This window comes from Lodderomyces beijingensis, assembly GCF_963989305.1.
Source record: "Lodderomyces beijingensis strain CBS 14171 genome assembly, chromosome: 5".
Classification (NCBI taxonomy): Eukaryota; Fungi; Ascomycota; class Pichiomycetes; order Serinales; family Debaryomycetaceae; genus Lodderomyces; species Lodderomyces beijingensis.
This window is the reverse complement of record NC_089974.1, coordinates 434,980-453,956: the sequence shown is the minus strand read 5'-3', so window position 1 is coordinate 453,956 and position 18,977 is coordinate 434,980. Positions and strand designations below refer to the sequence as shown.

Genomic DNA, 18,977 nt, shown 5'->3' with positions numbered 1-18,977 from the left:
ATAACTTGCTAAGATGGTGCGTATTTCCCAAATTGCAATTCCCATTCGTTGATCTTTTGTCTCAATTCGTCAATCATGGCACCTTTCAAGTCGAAAGATTGCTCCAATGCCCTTTTCTCCTGCTGCACCTGGAGCGTATCGGGAGTGAAGGAGAACAATTCCAACTTGTGCAGTTTTTCATCTTGCAACTCGCGTTGCGTGCGAGCTATCCATTCAATGATGGCGCTTGTGCGTTTGCGGAGGTCGTGGAAGGTGGCCTTGTCGTTGACGAACCGGGGCTTGAATGGTAATTGTATGAGTTCTTCTTTGCTCGTGGCTGACTCGGCGTTATCTGACTTGTGATTATGTTTAGCACCACCACCAGACACTGATGATGATGAGGAGGAGGACAGGGACGAAGAGACCGTGGATGTTGAAGTGGGGTTTGGATTGGACAAAGATGAGTTCGAAACAACGGATTTCTTGCCGCCACTATCTTTCTTCTTCTTCTTTGATTTGCTTCGTGATTTCGGCACGTCAGCTGCAAGAATCTCGCTCTTATTGCTAGTGCTTGCTGCCTCGTTTTCAGTTTCGGCTTCCGTCTCCAGCTTGATGCGCTTTGGTCTTGAGCTTGCCATATCGTCCACTTGCTCCGAGGTGCTTTTTGAATTCGAGCCTGACCCCGTGGTGCTTGCCCCTGCTCCTGTTGCAGTTGCTGTTCTGTTTGGTCTCTTTCTCGGTGATATGCGACCACTGGTATCGGCCTCCTCGACAGTGATAATCCCCGACTCCTTTGCGCTTTCCCGCAACGCCTTCTGCAACTGCTTATCGTACTCATCCTCGTCTTCATGCTGATGATGCAACCTTCTGTCCTTGCGTTTCTCCTTGACTGCAGCAAGGGTTTTTTTCTTCTTGTCCAGGGTTTCAGGTTTGACGTCTTCAGGCTTGCCAAACTGTTCAATCTTTTTCCGATGATCATTCACTGGCTTGTATAAAGTTCTATCCAGAAATGGGTCCTGGACAATGATATGTAGCTCGGGTTTGCACCTTTCACACCAGTACTTATCGGGGACATCATCATTTTCGTAAAGTCCCACACAGTACCCGTGTTGCCAAACGCTACACTTGTCGCATTGAATGAATAATCCCTGGTCGATATCAATCTTGAACTCCTTTCTCAAAAACTGAGCCAACTCGGGGTTGATGAGATTGTTTTGTAGTTCGTCTTCTCCACATATACACCTCGTGACTTCCTCTTCTTCTTCTTCTTCTTCCTCTTCTTCCCCGTCGCCGTCGTCTTCTTCGGCTGAGATCTCTCGTTCATGGCGACGATCTCGTAAAGATGCATCGGTTTCGTGCAAGCCTAGCTCAGACCGCACCCCGCTGCTCTTCTTAGAGTCCAAATTGACTGACCTCCTACCTGAACGACGGGACATTGTTTCGCTTTAGTTTTGTTTTTGTTTTCAAAGTGGTTGTAGTTTTTACGAAGTGATTGGCGTTGTGGGTGAATAGATGAGGGAGCTCTCTTGTGAGAACCACCACGCATTCCACTTAACTGAAAGATGCTTGTTTATCGGGGCCTTTTTTTCAAAACGAGTGTCGGGATTTCAGTGCCGCGAAAAAACAGAAGAAAATGCGACACCCAGGCTGGACTCTTTGGTGGGGAGAAAAAAGAACCAATTTGCTAAACCCACCTCGATAACCCGATTGTCAGGGGAAAGGCAGCTAGCTTTTGGGTCCACAGCGAGACGTGATTTGCGTTTTCAGTATTACAAGCCAGAACCGGGATACGCCTCTTTTCAAGTAATCTCAACGTCAGGGTGAATTCATGTTTTTCTCCGTGTTTGCATCTATCGGTGACAGAAAACAAGGATTGTTTTTCTTTTTTTTTTTTTGAAAACCTCAAAGAGCCTCAATTTATTGCCGAGTTATCGTTGTCGATTCCTTGCCTTTTGCTTCTTCTCCCTGCCCTGTTCTTCTCTTCCATCCTCTGGTATTTTTCAACGTTCAAAAGTTGCCCATTGCTGCCGCCCGGGGGCCTCCTTGAGCGAGATGCAAGATAATCAAGCGTGCAATTCTCCATCTATTGAAAGAAAAGACATCAAGCTTCTTCGAAGCACTACAGACTGTAATCGCTGGTTTGTCGACACCACAGTTCCTCGGCGTCGTTGCAAAAACGGGATTGGTGTGGGTTCCTCTTACAAACCAAACAAAAAAAGGGGATACTATTCTCTAATCCGTTTCCGATAAGTGGCCGTGCTTTAAAACCGAGACGTCGAAATTTTCCCCGAGGATTACGAGCGACAGCTTCCCACAGCACTTACATGATACCCTGATATCATGATACCCTGATATCATGATACCATGGTATCATTTTGTTGAGCCGATGAAGCTTCGGTCCTTGTCTATCCTTGATTTTTTTTTGTGGCTAGTTGTCACTTTGTTGTCTTTGTTGAGGTACAGTCATCTGTACCAGCAACTGCTCACTGTGCACACAATATTGTTGCTGTTATTGTTGCTGTTGCTGTAGTCGTTACCCCAAAGAAGCAATCAACAAACTGGTTTTGACGGGGTTTTTTTCCAAACCCCGTCAAAACCAGTTCCTTTTTTTTGGTGGTGGTAATGGTGGATGTTCCCCCCTTTTAGGTTTAAATCCGATTATTGCATCGGATTTAAAGAAGAATCTTCGCCCCCACAGTTTTTAGCAAGGTATCCAAAGCAGAGTCTATAACCACTGGTCATCTCACTGCATTGAACATTTCAACCACATCGGCGGAGTAGGTTCTAAAAAAAAAAGGACCTTTAATGTTGTAACTATGTGTCTGCCTAGTCTACTTCGAAGCCCGAAAGTGTGTCCTTCCCCCGCCTCCTTCTTTCCTCCTTCTGGGTTTCTTTTTCGCATCTAGCTGTCACTTCAAGCATACCCCACATTTTTCATTTCCTGATGCCGACGTTTCCCATCTGATCTATCTCGCTCTTATCGACTTTGGATGCAAAAAAAAAAAAAAAAAAATTCCTCGACGACGAACTGTGTTTAGTTGCAAATTAGTATTTTGAAGGGGGAGGGGGGGTAGGGGGGGTATTGGGGGCATAAGGGAAGGAACAGCGAGTTGATGCACGACGTAACGAGAAGGTGGACGCAGAGGACACATAATCGAGTTCAGTCAGTAGTTGGAAACGATGACTTCGCACGCATGGCCAAACGACGCAAGCCCACAACGATACGTTACTATCGTACTAGATCTAACTTCAGGGAAGGGGGAAAGGCAGTGGTAGTGGGAGTAGTGATAGTGCTAGCGGTAGAGATGGGGCAACTAAGCTGCGTCATGGATTATGTCAAGTCCGTCATGCTTCTTCACTTCCTCCCCCGCGCTTAACATTTCTCCCTAAATCATGACGTCTCCAAGCAAGCAAGAGTTTCAGTGTCGCTGTGTTGTTGCTGTTATTGGTGTTGCACTGTCTATGGGTTCGCGACTATCTCTTGCTCTAACTCTCCCTCTCGCTAACTAATTTGAGAAAATGTGGGGAAAGGTCGCGAGGAACAAAAAAAACAAATAAAAAAAAAAAAAAGAAAAAAGAAAAAGTCGCGAGTGAGAGGGTAATCAGAAACGAGAAATGTCGTACTGATGATGATGGTGGTGACGGTGATGATGATGAAGCTCGGCAACAATGGAAGCATGCTGCAATTGGTTGGAGATAGATCTACGGTTGAGTTGTCAGCATTTACCAGCTTGTCCGAGAAACTGAATTCTCAACGTAAACGGTACCCACCAGTGTATAAATCGTGGTACTATTCTATGCGATCAAGTTTATGTAAAGAAAAAAAGAAAAAAGGAAAAAGGGCCAACAAGAATAAATAAAAGGATTGGTTTCTAAAATCTAACTGTAAACAAAAAATTAAGAATTTTTAAATAGTATATTGGAAAACTCGTCTCTATCCAACAACACCAAGAAGAAGAAGAAGCTTGGTCTGCTTATGCTTGTGCTTATGCTTGTGCTTGTGCTTGGGTTACCATGTCTCATCAATTTCACTTCATTCTGATTCTCTAATATTGTTTGTGTGGTTGTTTTTGTTTGTTTGTTTGCGTGTGTGTTGTTGTCTTTTCTTTTTCTCTAATGTCCCACGGTTAATGAGTGATCTCTATCATAAATACCTGGATTTCTAATATAAGGATCTAATTGAATGTAGTTACTTGATAATGCAATGTTCAAATCAATCTTGTCTTTCAAATATCTGTCTGAAACTTGAGGGTTGGTCGATTCAATCCATTTCTTGGTTGTTTCGTAGAATCTAGCAAAAAGCAAATCTCTTTCTCTTCTCAATCTGGCATACTCAGCATCCTTCTTCTTTGGTGGATATTCATCTTGTGGTTGTGGGATTGGGTAAAAACCTTTGGTGGTGTCTTCACCGCCCAAGTAATCAGGGATCAAGCTAGGGTCAATAAATTTACTCATCTCCTTGGCATTCTTGGTAAAGTGAATCTTGGAAGCAACAACGGGATCTAACCAGTTCTTGATAATGTTCCAAACGGTGGAGAAAATCCAAGGGGCATTGTGGATCAAAATGAAACCCAAAGTCTCGGGGTAGTGAGCTTCAAACACATCGGCCAAGAACTTGATAGTAGCATAATCGGCATTCTTTAACGAGAACCCAGTCAAGTCAAAGACAATGGTACAAGTGTCAACAGATTCACTAACTTCTCTCAAAAACAATCTAACCCATTCGATAGTGACAACGGCATATCTCTGATTTTGTGGCAATGGTGAATCTGAGGTCAAATGTTTCTTGGCCTGGAAGGTGAAAATTGGGTTATTGTTCTTGTCTCTACCTTTGATCCACGATTTTTCAGTGGTGAAATTCTTGATGAATCCCTGGTTAGTACCGTTGCAGTACGATGGCGCATCACCTTCCATAACCCAGTCGTCACTGGGCATTTCGTTGGCTCTCCAGTTCAACGACTTGGTCAACATTTCAATGGCCTTTTCCGTGTCCCATTTTCTAGCTCTAACGAATTTAAGAATCAAATTGTCATACAAATCGTTACGGGTGACCTTGTATAGAGCCAGGTGGATTTCTCTGGCGTTGTATTGGCTGAACTGTGGAAGCAACCCACTGTCAACGTTAACCTTAAGAGGGCGGCCAGAAGTAGCTTGGAAAAGGTCAATGTCCGTTCCAGCGGCACCGCCGCCATTTTGTTGCGGTGGTTGCTGGTGCCTTTGCTGATTTGGATGTCCGACTCTTCCGCCATATGCTTTACCATTTTGTTGCTTACCGTTGCTAAAGATATGAGCTGGGTAATCGTCATAATCGGTTAAAGTGGTCGATGCAGTAACAAAACTTTCAATTGAAGCAGCATCGTCATTGTCATAGTTGCCGTTGGAGAAACCGCCTGCTCCGCCAGCTGTACTGCCGTCGTAGTCGTCGGCATTTTCAAAAGCTTGCTTATAGTAGTGAGCATAGATGGAGTAGAAAATTTCACTGGGGACCTCAACAGGCTGGTACTTTTCAGCCGAAGAGTGAGATTGGATTTGCATCATTCTCTTTGAGTTTGCAGGGGGAGAGTCGCTTGCAGTACCGACATTTGAGTTTGAAACACTAGCACTGGATTTTTTCGAGCCAAACAAACCTTTTTTCTTAGAAGCAGTGCTTTGCTGAGAGTTCAAAGAGCCTCTAGTGTTTGACTTGCCCAAGGCATTGTTGGTAATACCTTGCGACTCGTCGAAATGGGCAGTGGAAGTTGAAGCAACAAAGCACTGCCTGTATGCCAAGTCTTGGTCACTAATATCAATGGGGTAGCCCAAATATTTCAAAAGATAGGCCCAAACCTGCTTTAAAACGACTTCCTGGTCTCCGGTAAGAGTCTGGATTCTTGCCAAACGGTACTTGATGTTCTCGTTGGACATTTTTCAGATTTTAAATGCTGTTGTTATGGTAAAAAAAAAAAAAAAACGGTAAAGGGGTTGTCTTTTTTTCTTTTTCTGTAAATATTCTAATAAATAAAAAGGAATCGTAATGGAAATCTCTTTTTTTTTTTGTTTTTTTTTTTTTCTTTCTTTCGTTCTTTCTAATCGCCAGATCTCAAAAAAATTGTGTTTTTTTTTCTGTAAAGAATGAAGAATTGAAAAAATTATCAACACCTATCACGCTATGGCTGTATCGGAAAAAATGGGGGAGGGGGGTAAGAAAAAAAAAAAGGAGTGTGTGAGACAGAATTGGGGAGTGTAGATTTCAATCGGATGGGTGAATTGTCTCGAGTGGGTTGGCTAGTTGGTTAGTCGGTTGGGTGATCTAGTAGGAACCGTCAATTCGAAATTGAATGTAGCAAAAATGAAGCAAAAATAAAGATGATGAAGGTGGAGATGAAGATGAAGATAACTTAGTTTTCTCTATATATATATAAAAACAGAAAACCAACAAAGGGGTGTCTCTTCAAGGTTCAACTGAGTTGGGGTTCGTCGGTTGGTTGGAAATTGTCAAATAAAAAGTAGTTATCAAAAATTCCGGAAAGGCCAGGAGAAAATCGCCCTTATATATATATATAAGTATATGTATATATGTATATCGCTCTCTCTACTATATGGACAAGCGCCGTCGGGTCAGTCGCAATCTTAACTGTGATAATTTTTTTTTTTTTTTTTTTTTTAAATTTAATTAAATTTTTTTGGCCACTGCGTAAAAATGTATTTATTGCGGAGGGGTTTGGGGAGTACTGCACTGTGCTGCCTATACACTGTGCGCTGTGATGTGTTCTGTTGGCAGTTGGCAGTTGGCAGTTGGTAGCAGGGTTTTGGTCGAAATCGGTTTAAATTTTTATTTTAATTTAATTTTTTTTTTTTCTTTCTGCCAATTTATCACCAGTGTGGTGATATCGCCAAATAAAGTAATTTTTGCTTTCACCACTAGTGAACCAACCAACCACCACTTCCTGCTTTGAAAAAAACAGAAAAAAAAAAAGAAAACAAGGAGACAAAGACGGTGATACAACCAGTGGCTATTGATTTGATGAATGGACCATTGAAAATTCATATGCTTCCGAATTGTCAATTGTGTGTTTTTTTTTTTTTTCACCAGCCTCCTCCGGCAACCAGTACACATATTACTCTCGCTCGCTCGTTCTCTCTCTCGCTCCCTCTTACACACACTAAATCTAGCGATTTCAGATCTCATAATTTACTACTACTACTAACAATACTCGTGTACTTGCTATTTGGTCTTTGCTGGGTACTTTCCAAATAAGTGAAACGTCAAGACTCGGTTCATATTCACAGTCCCTTGTTCTGCAACTCAATATAAAGCAAATTGGAAAAAAAAAAAAAAAGAGACAGTAGTTAGGGTCCCCCCCCCCTTGATTCAAGCAGTGCGGATCCTTCCACCCTATTATTAACCACCAATGTCGCGCTCCGTATACTCGCGACATTTTTACCTTCTATTATTATTATTATTATTATTATTCGATTGGCGGTGGCGATTGCTGGGTGTTTCTTCCAAACTTTGACAGCTTATAACAGCTACACGAAGCACACCTGAGAGCGTATATGCCCCCACTGTAGCCATGGTGAATGCTTCAACCAGGGCCAGCAAGGAAGAGAGAAGGGGGGGGTAAACGACGCTTCTTAGTAGCAAACAAGTCGGTCAAGTCGGCAGGTTTACTGCATGTTCAGTCGATGCTGTCACCCCAGATGAGAAGATAGCTCGGCTTTTTTCTGTTTTTTGCCTGGGGTTTGCTGCCAATTTCAAGACAAAATTTCAAGGTATTCCTTCCGGCCCTACCCCCTCCTCTTCCATCCGCTTGATCGAGTAGTTTACTTCTCGTGCCTTGACCGAAGCTCGATACAATTTCCGCCCGCTGCAGTGAATGTTTTTCATCCCCTATTGTCTGGTACGTGTTTACCTTGCTAGCTTGTTTCTGCCTGTTTGTTTTCTACCTGCCTGCCTGCCTGTTTGTTTGTTTGTTTGCTTGCTTGCTTGCTCTTTTGGTGTTGAATTTCTTCTTCTGCCCCTTGTCTCCGCACTCACTCACTCCTCCGCACAAATTACAGCCATCAGAGTTGGAGTCTTTTTACATGGGAGAACGCCCTTCACCCGTCAAGCTTTCCAGGCTCCTCGGAGGGTGTCTCGGATCGAGGACACCACGAGCACTACAGAGAAAGAGCGAAATGGAAACCCACAAATGTCACCTTGCGCTCCTCCCCACAGTTGGTCAAAAAAACTCCGCGTAAAACGTACTAATTGGATGGCACTTGGTTAAGAGGCTGTGACATCATCACCATCATCGTCGAAACCCTCAACTACTCTTTGTCGACCAATCCACTCCACAATCTTACATAAATTTCATTCGAGCAATCGATCACATGACTGCTGCTTCTGTTTAGCCATCTAAATGTGAAAAGTTTAGCCTCATCTCCCCCCCCCCCACCTCTATTTTTCTTCTTCATCTACTTTCTGCCGTTTCAACCATGTCCCTTCTTGTTTTGCAACCCTGCGCAAACGCATGCCAATACAGACAACTTTATTTTATATCCACCCCTCCCCCCCCAGATTATATTACTTGAAACAGTATTTGAAATTTTATTTTGCAGCTTGTTTACGCACAAAGGCCGCCGGTCCTCATCTCCATCCCCGTCGCCTCGCCTCGCCTCGCTTCCCCTCCTCAAGGACATAGCACCCGAAATAAAATAGAGATCGTCTCCCTTTACCTCTTTCTACCTACTTCTCAGAAAAAAATGAACTAAATTGGTTTGTCTCAGCGCAGCAAACATAATTTACTTTTATGGCAATCAGGGACCAAAAAGAAAGTGAAAAAAGTGGAAAAAAAAAAATTTGAACCCCTCTCTCTTTCTCTCTCTCACTCAAGGTGATACAAGTATTTCATTGCATCTTAATACCCACAGCATTAATTCCCTTAATTCCGTCCATATTAAGACAAAACAAAGAAGACATATATCCAGATCTTCCTCATTGACAGTAACCATATCGACTCGACTGCAACGTTCATCATTGGACGCTGGCATCCAAATTGATTACAATCTTTTTTTTTTTTAATTTCATGGCGCATATGCTTCAAGGGAGTGGGAATTTACATTTCCCCAAGTTCCTCACCACCTCCACCATTACAACTAAAGCCACGGGATCTAAATTTCATGTGTTTTCTAGCATGTAGCACGTTTGTAAAACACCACCGACGATATCGAACTCTAAACAAAATCTTCGCGCGTGCACGTGAACAGTTACCAGAATCAGATTTTCCCCTAGTTGTCACTGCCTAATGGGGAAATTGTTCATCGGGTCTGCCCTCTTTTTTTTTTCCATTTCTTTTCTATTCAGCACTATGGGTTGGAAGATTGGAGTGGTTGGGGTACTGGTATCAACAGCCGTTTATCTGATTTTGCTCTTTGCCAGTGAAAACACCTGGTTGAGTAGCGGTTAGGCCACCTCTCGCCAAAACGTAGACTTTCAAGGGTGTCTACACTAATCATTCTCTCTTTCTTTTTCCTCTAATTATCAGATTAAAAAATGGTATATTCTCTACTGTATAGCTACTTGATTCGTTTATCGTGCTACGAATCCCAAGTCAAAAAAAAAAGAAATAGATGTTTACCTTTTTCTCGACTTGGGGATGGCGACTCGTCGCGGATTAGCTTGAGGTGGAGTCGGAGCAAAGGGCAAATTCGGCGGTTGAGAAGACATCCCCATACCCATGCCCATGCCCATGCCCATTCCCATGGGGGCCATGGGACCCTGGCCCATAGCCTTGTTTCCAGCATTGGCACCGCCAAAACCAAACGAAAAGGGCGTCGGCTGAGCTATTCCCATACCAGATTGTGCTTGCTGCTGCTGTTGTTGTTGTTGTTGTTGTTGTTGTTGTTGACCAAACAATCCACCCTGCTGGAACGCCAGCTGCTGTGGCGGTGGTGGCTGCTGGCCAAAAGCAGGAGCAGACGATCCAAATCCTCCAAATGATGTATTCTCCCTGCTAGCACCACCAGCAGGAGCAGGAGCGTGATTACCAAATATAGTAGCTGGATCAGGCGTTGCTTCTTTGCTTCCCGTGAAGTTAAACAGGGGCGCCGTGTTTGGCTTAGTGGCAAGCCCATTGGTACCGAAATTAAAAGCGGGGGTCTTGGATCGCGTTTCAAGCGGCTTATTAAAAGCGGGTGAGTTATTGCTGGTTCCAAATGCAGAGTTCGTCGAGAAGCCACTGCCTATACCTCCAAATGGTGAGTTTGTCGTGGCGGGGGCGGTGGTGGCGGTAGTGGCAGCTGGCTTATTGGCGAAAGCATTGGCGAATCCCGAAGATGTCGATTGACCAAACCCGGGATTGACGTTGGCCTTGGCGTCCGTCGAAACGTTTGGATTCGCTGCTGCTGCTGCTGCTGTTGTCGTCGATGAAGAAGACGATAATGATGACGCAGGTGCAGCTTGACTGAATCCTGAAAATACACTCGGCTTGGTCTCACCAGTGGTTGAACTCAAACCTGACCCAAAAAGCTGAGGGGGCGCCGATGCCTGCTTCGGAGCTGCCACTTGCGGTTGCGGCAGAAATTGGAAAGGCGACTTTGATGGCGTGTTTCCCGAACCAAACAGGATCGATGGCAATTGAGAAGAAGATTGAGGAGCAGCAGCGGCAGTGGCAATGGCACCAGGCGCAAACTTAAATTCGCTCGATGTAGTCGACGCGGGAGACTCTGATTTCTTCTCCACTCCCGCCTCGCTACTCTTGACCAAAGATTGCACATTCGGTTTAGCAGCAGGGGTGAATGAAAACGGTTGGCTTTTCCCACTGTTGGCGCTGGCACTTTCCTCTCCTTGCAAAGGTTTGAAAGAAGAGCCAAACGTAAAAGACGGCGTGGGCTGTTTATCTTCCCTTGGCGCCGACGTTCCAAACAGAAATGGAGGCTTGGCGGGCTCACCAGCAGGCGATGGCGACTCTGTCGTGGTTGTGGCTGGTGCCAGCTTGACCGCGCTGCCAAAAGAAAACAACGGAGCCATAGCCGTACCTGTAGGTGCAGCAGGTGCAGCTGCGGGTTTTGGCCCTGCTGTAGCTTCCTCGGTGCTCCTTTTATCATTATCATCTTCATCTCCGGGCTTGCGCTGCTTATCAAACGAGAAGGTCATTGCACCGGGAGATTCATTTGGTTTATTAATCTTGTCCTCATGTAGACCTTCTGTGTCTCCCGTTGATTTTGCAGTGTCAGCATTTGCAGGTTTTTTCCCAAATTCAAACAAAGGAGACGGTGAAGCAGTCAGCTCTTTCTTTTCGAGGTCCAAGTTTGCTTTTGGTCCTAAATTAAACGAAAACCCACTAGAAGCTGGCGGATTCTGTGCAAACTTGAATTTTTGGGTTTCAGCATTGTTTTTATTGCCATTTCCGCCAGTCGGTGCTGCATCAAATGTGGCCGGTTTAGCCCCAAAGAGCAGCGGTTTGTCGAACAAGGAAGTGCCCGATTTTGGTGCTGCAACAGATTTCTCCTCGTCTTTGTCTCCTCCTCCAAATCTCGACCTTTTCCTCAGTTGCTCCTCGTCGCCTTCGCCTGTGCCCTCGTTTGCTCCAAGGGGTGGCTGGGGGCTAATGTTAAACATGGGCTTTGACGAAGGAGCCGGCGCCATCACTGGCGATTCCCTGTGTTCTGTAGCTTTGCCCAAGTTGAAAGTATTCAGCTTAGAAGTCGAGCCCGAGGCAGAAGCATTTCCGGAAAACGAAAACGAAAATGTCGGTTTCGTCAGTGCGCTTTCAGATCGAGCCGAATTGGCAAAAAGTGACGAGGTTTGACTTGGATCTTTTCCAAAACTGAATTGGCTCTCAGATACTTCTTTTCCACTAGCCCCAGGTTCTGAGGCTTTAGCACCATTATCAAGCGAGGTGTCGCCAGCACCAAGTCCAGCTGCCTTGACATTGCTTTCTCGCTTCTCAATTCGCAGATCCTCCTGGCTGGAGTCGCTCAAAATCTTCTCGACTGCTTTGCTGTCAATGTTGAATTTAAACGACGAGCTCGGCTTGGAGTGCAGTTTCCCCTGATCCACACGAGGCTGCTCCTTGATCTTGATGACGTCTGAAATGGACCGTGCTTTTTGCACATAATCTTGCTCCAAGCTCAAGTTCAATTTTCCCAGTGCAAAAGGTCGATCGGCTTTTGATGATTTTGCAGCCAAATCAAATCCATTACCACCACTAGCACTAGCACCATAACTGCCACCATTGCTACCACCACTGTTATCGTCATCCTCCTGGGGCCTAATATTCGTCAAACGCACCTCATCTTTCTTCTTGGTGCCAAACTTTGGTCTAGGAATCTGACTCGCATAACTAGCTGCATCCGCTTTCAGCTTGTTTTCCTTTGGCTGCAGAACGTCGTAGTATAGTTCACCCATGAAAAAGCCCTTTTTCTTGGGTCTCTTCGCGGTGGGGGTGGTGGTGGTTGTTGTTGCGTGCGAAATCACGTCACTGATGCTTCTCTCGCGCTTTTTAAAGTTCAAACTCCTTTCTAGAAACACCACATCTCTAGTTTGAGTGCTGGTATCGACCCGGTTGGTGGTCCTCGAAGATTCGCTCACCGTTTCGTTTGGATCAATCATATACTTCATCTTCTTTCTAGTCAGTTCGAAGATGTCCATTGAGCGCTGGAGTCTTATTCTCTTGTTCCTTTGATGTGGATCGATATGCAAGAACCCCGGGCGGATCGACCGTTGCAGCAGTTCCTCTTCCTCCTCCTCTTCGTCTACTTCCTGCTCCTGCTCCTGGTCACTAATCAGGGCTGTTCGCAGATCAAACATGTCGTAGTTCTTTCCCGCATGCGCTAGATTCGACTGTGGCAAATTAAAGTAAGGAGACTCGCCTCGCTCAAAAATGGAGTCCTCGGCAACTGCGAGGTTGCCATTCAAACTCTCTGTCCTCAACGACTTGCGTCTTTCCAAATCATTGTTGAGCTCCTGCTCGTTTGTATTGTACGTGCTCAAGATTGTCAGATAAGAGCGACTGGCTGCACTGTGCTCTCTCCTCGGTTGTGATATGGACAACGAGCGCGGAATCGCCGCGACGCTGGGGTGCCCTTGTATCGAAAGTCTCTTTCTCTTCTCGGAAGAGTTAAAGTCACTCACAAGCGGTTCTGTCCACTCGATGTCAATGACTTCGCTGGGTTCTGCGACGGTGCTGTTCTCGGTTGTTGATTCTTCTTGGTTGCGGCGCTGGAATAGCACCCGTTTGATTTTGTCGAAATAGCCACCTAAAAAAGGCTCAGCTTTGGCACCCTTTTTCGATTCGCCGGAATCATCAGCACGGCGGTCTCGTGAAGCCATGAGGGGGGAAGGATAGGTGGATGAGTAGGTTCTAAGGTTTAAAAAAAATTGCTATTGACAATTGCAGATAGAGTGAGTGAGCGAGCGATGACATATATTCTCGAGATCTCGGAATTTGAGAGACGGCCTTGTTTTCGCGTCTCTCTCTGTTTTTTGGCCTCAAGCCTCAAGCCCCAAATTTTTCAGACTTCCAAACAATTATGATACGACATCATGGACGACTCACCTCAAGCCATTGCATTCGCTCGGTCTTCAGCGGATGTAGCCGGTGTGCTTCAAGTACTCTGAAGATTGATTTTAAAGCTCTTGACGAAAAATGGAGGAGCAAGTGGGAAGATGACTCGTTCAAGACCAAGACCAAGACCAAGATCTCAGATGGAGACAAGGGAGACTTCTACTCCTTGGTCATGTTTCCTTATCCGTCAGGTAACTTGCATTTGGGACATCTTCGGGTCTATACTATTAGCGACGTGGTTGCCAGATTTAAGCGCATGCAAGGGTATAATGTCATCAACCCGATGGGCTGGGATGCGTTCGGGTTGCCTGCAGAAAACGCGGCCGTTGAAAGGGGGATTGATCCCGCGGTATGGACAGAGAGCAACATTGCACTGATGAAGGAGCAAATGCGGTGTTTTCTAGCGGACTTTGACTGGGACAGAGAGATCAGCACTTGCTCGCCGGAGTATTACAAATGGACGCAAAAGATCTTTCTTTTGTTGTTTGCCAAAGGTCTTGCGTACCAGAAGGAGGCGGAAATAAACTGGGATCCTATAGACAAGACGGTTCTTGCCAACGAGCAAGTGGACGCGGATGGAAAGTCCTGGCGAAGCGGAGCCGTTGTTGAAAAGAGGAATTTGAAGCAATGGTTCATTGGGATCACCTCCTACGCCGATAGACTCGTTGACGATTTGAAGCATTTGGAAAACTGGCCCCAAAGCGTCAAGACAATGCAGAAGAACTGGATTGGGCGCTCGCTGGGAGCGCTGATCAAATTTCCAACCAACGATGGCGACCTCTTGAAAGTCTACACCACGCGCCCTGAAACTCTATTCAGTGTCCAGTTTATCGCACTAAGTCTAGATCATCCTAAAGTGCAGCAATTGGCAAAAACAGACAAGGAGTTGGCTGTCTTTTTGGACAAGGCAAAGGCTCTTGATTCAAATTCAAAACTGGGCTACAAGCTTCCAAACTACAGAGCCTCCATCCCGATGGATGTCGATGACAGCAGTCGCCAGCAGTACGAACTTCCCATCTATGTGGCACCCTACGTGTTGGGCAGTTACGGTTCGGGCGCAGTTATGGGTTGTCCTGGGCACGACGCCAGAGACTATGAGTTTTGGAGTCTACATGAACCGCACCAACGTGTGGTTCAAGTTCTTGGTCCCAAATCAATCAAGAATGCGGAATTGCCCTATGTCTCCAAATTCGGCGTGATGCGTGATTCTGGTCCCAGTTCTAGTTCTGGTTCTCTCGAACACGGTCTTGGTGACTTGGGCAAGTATGCTGGAAAACTGGGGTCTCAAGCTGCCGAGCTTGTTGTCGAAGCCCTATCTAAGCTCAAACTTGGGGAAAAGACGACTCAGTTCAAGTTGCGAGACTGGTTAATCAGCAGGCAAAGATACTGGGGCGCGCCGATTCCAATCATCCACTGCGACACTTGTGGTCCAAGTGCAGTTCCAGACGACCAGCTCCCCGTGCTACTCCCCAAAATCGAGCGTCAGCACTTTGCCAGCGGTAATCCCTTGGAGAACGTGGCTGAGTTTGTCAACTGCAAATGCCCATCGTGCGGGGGCGAGGCGAGAAGAGAAACGGATACCATGGACACGTTTATGGACTCGTCTTGGTACTACTTGCGTTATTTAGACTCGCGCAATGAGAACATGATGGTGAGCAAGGAAGCTAGCAACGCCATGCCGGTCGACTTGTACATCGGTGGCGTGGAACACGCCATCCTTCATCTCATGTACTCCAGATTCATTGCCAAGTTTTTAAGAGACGAAGGTATTTGGAGCGGTAAAAAGCCCCATGTAGACGAGCCGATAACAACATTGATCACCCAAGGGATGGTGCACGGGAAAACATTTGTTGATCCAAGCAATGGCAAGTTCCTCAAGCCGACGGAGCTCGATTTCACAGACTCAGAAAGCCCCACGATCAAGGGCTCTGGAAATAAACCACTCGTGACATACGAAAAGATGTCAAAGTCCAAACACAATGGAGCAGACCCCGGTGAATGCGTTCGAAAACACGGCGCCGATGCCACGCGGGCTCAAATCTTGTTCCTGGCTCCCGTTCCCGACACGCTTTTATGGAACGAAGACCAAATAGCAGGTGTGGATCGATGGCTCCGGCGAGTCATCTCGCTATCGGCTCTCGTCGCTGACTACGAGCCGAACGGCAAGGACAAAGAAAACAAAGGAGGAGAAGGAGGAGCTGTTCATGCCAGCGTTTATTTGCAGCATGCGAAAAATGGCGTGAAAGTAGACCTTGGCGAAGCCGATTTCAAGTTTTACAACGAGATACAGCGCTTGATACAGAACATCAACAAGTCTATCGGCGAAGTTCAGTCACTCAACACGGTCGTTTCGGATTTGATGAAAATTACCAACATTATCCTGGAGGCCACCAAGGAAAACCAGTGCCAGAAGGAATTGATCAGAGACTCGTATCGCACGCTATTGGTTTGCATGGCGCCCGTGACCCCAGTAACGGCGGAGGAATGTTGGGAGTTGCTAAATTCAATTGAAAATCGCGAGCAGGCATCGATTTTCCACGAGCGTTACCCTACAGGGCAACTCCTCGAATCCTCGTTTGAAAAGTACAACATATTTGTGAATGGGAAAGCAAAAGGAACGGTGGTATCTGAAAAGAGTCTCGTGGACCAGACTGATGACTGCGTTGTTGAATTCATTCAAACAAACACCGACTGTGGGCGTCTTATTTCTGGGCAAATCAAGAAGCTCATAAAGAAAAAGGGGTTGATAAGCATAGTGACTTGCAAATAACGATGGAGGTCTAGATATTCTTTTATGTGTATATATTTAGATTAAAGACTTTTGTAAATAGTTGAGTTCAACAAGAAGAAGTAAAACTCGAAAAATCGTGATGGGGAGGGCTTAACAATGTTTCTAATGCTGTTGGGAACCTTGAGGATCGAGAACCAAACGCTTACAACATCTGGGATACGAGACTCGTGACTCGCGGACTTGTGTTTCGAATAATATACATTGGGGAAATTCCCCCCCCCCCTGCGGCAACAATCTAATCCATATCTATTTACAATTCTAAGCTCGCAGGTCGAGATGAAGATCTGTTCCATCTCGGACTCTGCTTGCAACAGTGGTATCCTCAACTCCTTTCCATACGCATTTGAGAAATGAATTCTCTCACTCTTTCTGCCGTTGTGCGGTCGCCTATATTATCAGCTGCATACACCAAAAACCCGAGTTCTTTCCATCCCCATTGGAAACTTTCCTGAGACAGAATAGCGACAGCGAGGGCATCGCTGAATAGACCCAAATCCGCATAGCAATGCACTAGGGACTTTGCAAAATTGAAGTCCAAATCCACCTGTTTTCTTATAGGGAGAGCCGCGTAGGACGGAGATTTCCTGTATAAACCCCTCTCTGCAACCACTTTTTCGGCAAGGGGAAAACTTTGGAACTTAGCTGCCGCCTTGAGCGCTAGACTATAGAGTGCAGTCTCCCTTGGAAGCTTGGCCGAGTCCCGGCTTTGATTTGCGGCAGATGAATTGTCGAAATTGTCCAACTGCGCTTGAGATGAATCGGAAGCTTCTTCTCCATCTAGACTTTGTAACCGGGTTTTTCCAACGTTGGCGTATGAACATTTATCAAACAACGACTCGAACTCGGACAAGGTTCCCAAGTTGATCGTGGTGGTCAAAAGTGAAGATATAAATGGGAAAGTCACAAAATCGGGCTTGTTCTCCAGCACATAAGACCAAACTGCCAAGCACTCTGCCAAAATCGCATTGCCCTCAGGTAGTGTTTTGCTGGGGAGAAACGGAAACTCGGCAATGGGGTTTGTTTCGAAATCGACACTATCCAAAACGCTTTGTCGGAAAAGTCTACCGCGGTCAGTTATCGTAATAGTTTTGAACCGATTGGTCAGCTCCAGTGGGCTGAATCTCGAGTACGATAGCATCAAAAACGCAACGGCTTTCGAAGTCACTGATCCGCTCTGGAGCATCTTGTAGAAGATGGCTCTTGCAAGGTCAACGTCTCCGTCTTGGGAACATATGTAGATCATGGCTTCGTAAGTGGCCAAGCTTGGCGACCAGCCCAAGTCGTAGATTTTAAACACCAACTCCCAGGACTTTGCTCTGAGACTCTTTTTCTTTGAGCACCCCACGGCGAGGGACGACAAAACTTTCTGATCGACATCCACGTGGTTTTGCAACATCTCCTGGTAGAGGTCCAACGCCTTTTCGGTCTTATTGTTCAAGACACAGGCGTTAATCATATCTCCGTAATTCAGAGCATCCGGCTCCGTCTTGTCGGACAAGAACTTCATGGCGTCGAAAGTTTGCAACGCCTTGTCGAAATCTTTTGCGTAATAAGTGTATCCGCGAAGAATTGCGTTAAACACTGGTTTCCCAATCTCCAAACCTTTGGTCTTCATATCCTTCAACAACTGCTCAACTTTCGCCATGTTCCCTGTCTTTACATAAGCTAGCACCATGGTTTCGTAATGATCTGCTTTCAACCGATTCTCCCCGGCAATCATTTCAAAGTACCGCTCCAAGTTGCTCACCTGCGCATCCAGTAGAGCTCTTCCGCTTGCAAAGGACTTGAAGAAAAGCATTTCCAACTTGCGCAGTACTGGTATAGCTGCATCTTTGCACATTCGCTCCAAAACTGGATATTGTGTCCTGCGCTCGCGAGGTGGAATCATTTTTGCCAAGCGATAAACAGACTCGGGTGTAACTCCTTCCAAGCCCCCACTAAAACGTAGCTGGTCGATGATAAAGCTCCAGTTGCGCTCTTTGTTGTATTCAAGAAGCAGATAATCCAGTAACAACCCCAATTTCTCTTGAATCTCCGCTGGCAAGGGCGCTAGGTCCAAATCCAGAGAGGCTAAAGCTTCCAATCTTGGCTCTTCCTCCTTTATCGCATCGTACACTGTTTCAGCGGGAATCTCCCCCGAGCCCAGTTGAGGATTGTGAATTTGCAACGCCATTTCTTGTGACAAACTTCTGAGGCCGCTGAGGTCTGGCTTCTTCATTTTTGTGTTGAAATCCGTACAATACAAGGGGTTCTTTTGTCGTCGCCTACGCGTGGGTTTACCTCCATGCCGAGTGTCTCCAGTCTTGTCGAATCGTGGTGGGTTTTGTAGTTTAACTTTTCCTTTTACACTTGGCGATGACTTGCGAGTGAATCCTGGTAAGAATAGACCACGGGAAAAGCAAACACAAACAGGGGCAGAAACTAATGCACTGGTGGCTGCTTTGCGAAGCAAAAACTTGTTACTCGCAGTGTTCAACAACCATTTCATACCGGCTTGCCACTCAATGTCCGTGGAATTGATCGAGTAAGATCTTGTTCCTCCTCCTCCACCCAGTTTTGCAATCACTGATTTTTTGCAAGATGCAAGATGAGACGACATCGCTACCAATTTCTGTCGCTCTTAATTTTAGAATAAAATTTCATACGTTACTCTAGCGAGAGTGTGTGAGTGTCTGTCT

At 45.8% G+C, this 18,977-nt stretch overlaps 5 protein-coding genes across 5 annotated transcripts; 1 reads left to right on the top strand and 4 right to left on the bottom strand. All coding sequences in view use genetic code 12, as the record gives it.

The window, feature by feature from the left end:
- Positions 1-8: 8 nt before the first annotated feature.
- Positions 9-1,415, bottom strand: LODBEIA_P40910 (uncharacterized protein; the record flags this gene model as incomplete). Its single annotated transcript, XM_066974274.1, has 1 exon — positions 9-1,415. One exon carries the CDS (start codon positions 1,413-1,415, stop codon positions 9-11), a length of 1,407 nt encoding a protein of 468 aa, XP_066831029.1.
- A 2,677-nt stretch (positions 1,416-4,092) lies between these two features.
- LODBEIA_P40900 (uncharacterized protein) lies at positions 4,093-5,883 on the bottom strand (the record flags this gene model as incomplete). The annotated part of the gene is made up of 1 exon (XM_066974273.1): positions 4,093-5,883. One exon carries the CDS (start codon positions 5,881-5,883, stop codon positions 4,093-4,095), a length of 1,791 nt encoding a protein of 596 aa, XP_066831028.1.
- A 3,691-nt stretch (positions 5,884-9,574) lies between these two features.
- LODBEIA_P40890 (uncharacterized protein) lies at positions 9,575-13,273 on the bottom strand (the record flags this gene model as incomplete). Its single annotated transcript, XM_066974271.1, has 1 exon — positions 9,575-13,273. One exon carries the CDS (start codon positions 13,271-13,273, stop codon positions 9,575-9,577), a length of 3,699 nt encoding a protein of 1,232 aa, XP_066831027.1.
- Positions 13,274-13,473: 200 nt separating this feature from the next.
- LODBEIA_P40880 (uncharacterized protein) lies at positions 13,474-16,278 on the top strand (the record flags this gene model as incomplete). Its single annotated transcript, XM_066974270.1, has 1 exon — positions 13,474-16,278. The coding sequence occupies one exon, from the start codon at positions 13,474-13,476 to the stop codon at positions 16,276-16,278; it is 2,805 nt and encodes a 934-aa protein (XP_066831026.1).
- Positions 16,279-16,621: 343 nt separating this feature from the next.
- On the bottom strand, positions 16,622-18,898 carry LODBEIA_P40870 (uncharacterized protein; the record flags this gene model as incomplete). Its single annotated transcript, XM_066974269.1, has 1 exon — positions 16,622-18,898. One exon carries the CDS (start codon positions 18,896-18,898, stop codon positions 16,622-16,624), a length of 2,277 nt encoding a protein of 758 aa, XP_066831025.1.
- Positions 18,899-18,977: the final 79 nt, after the last annotated feature.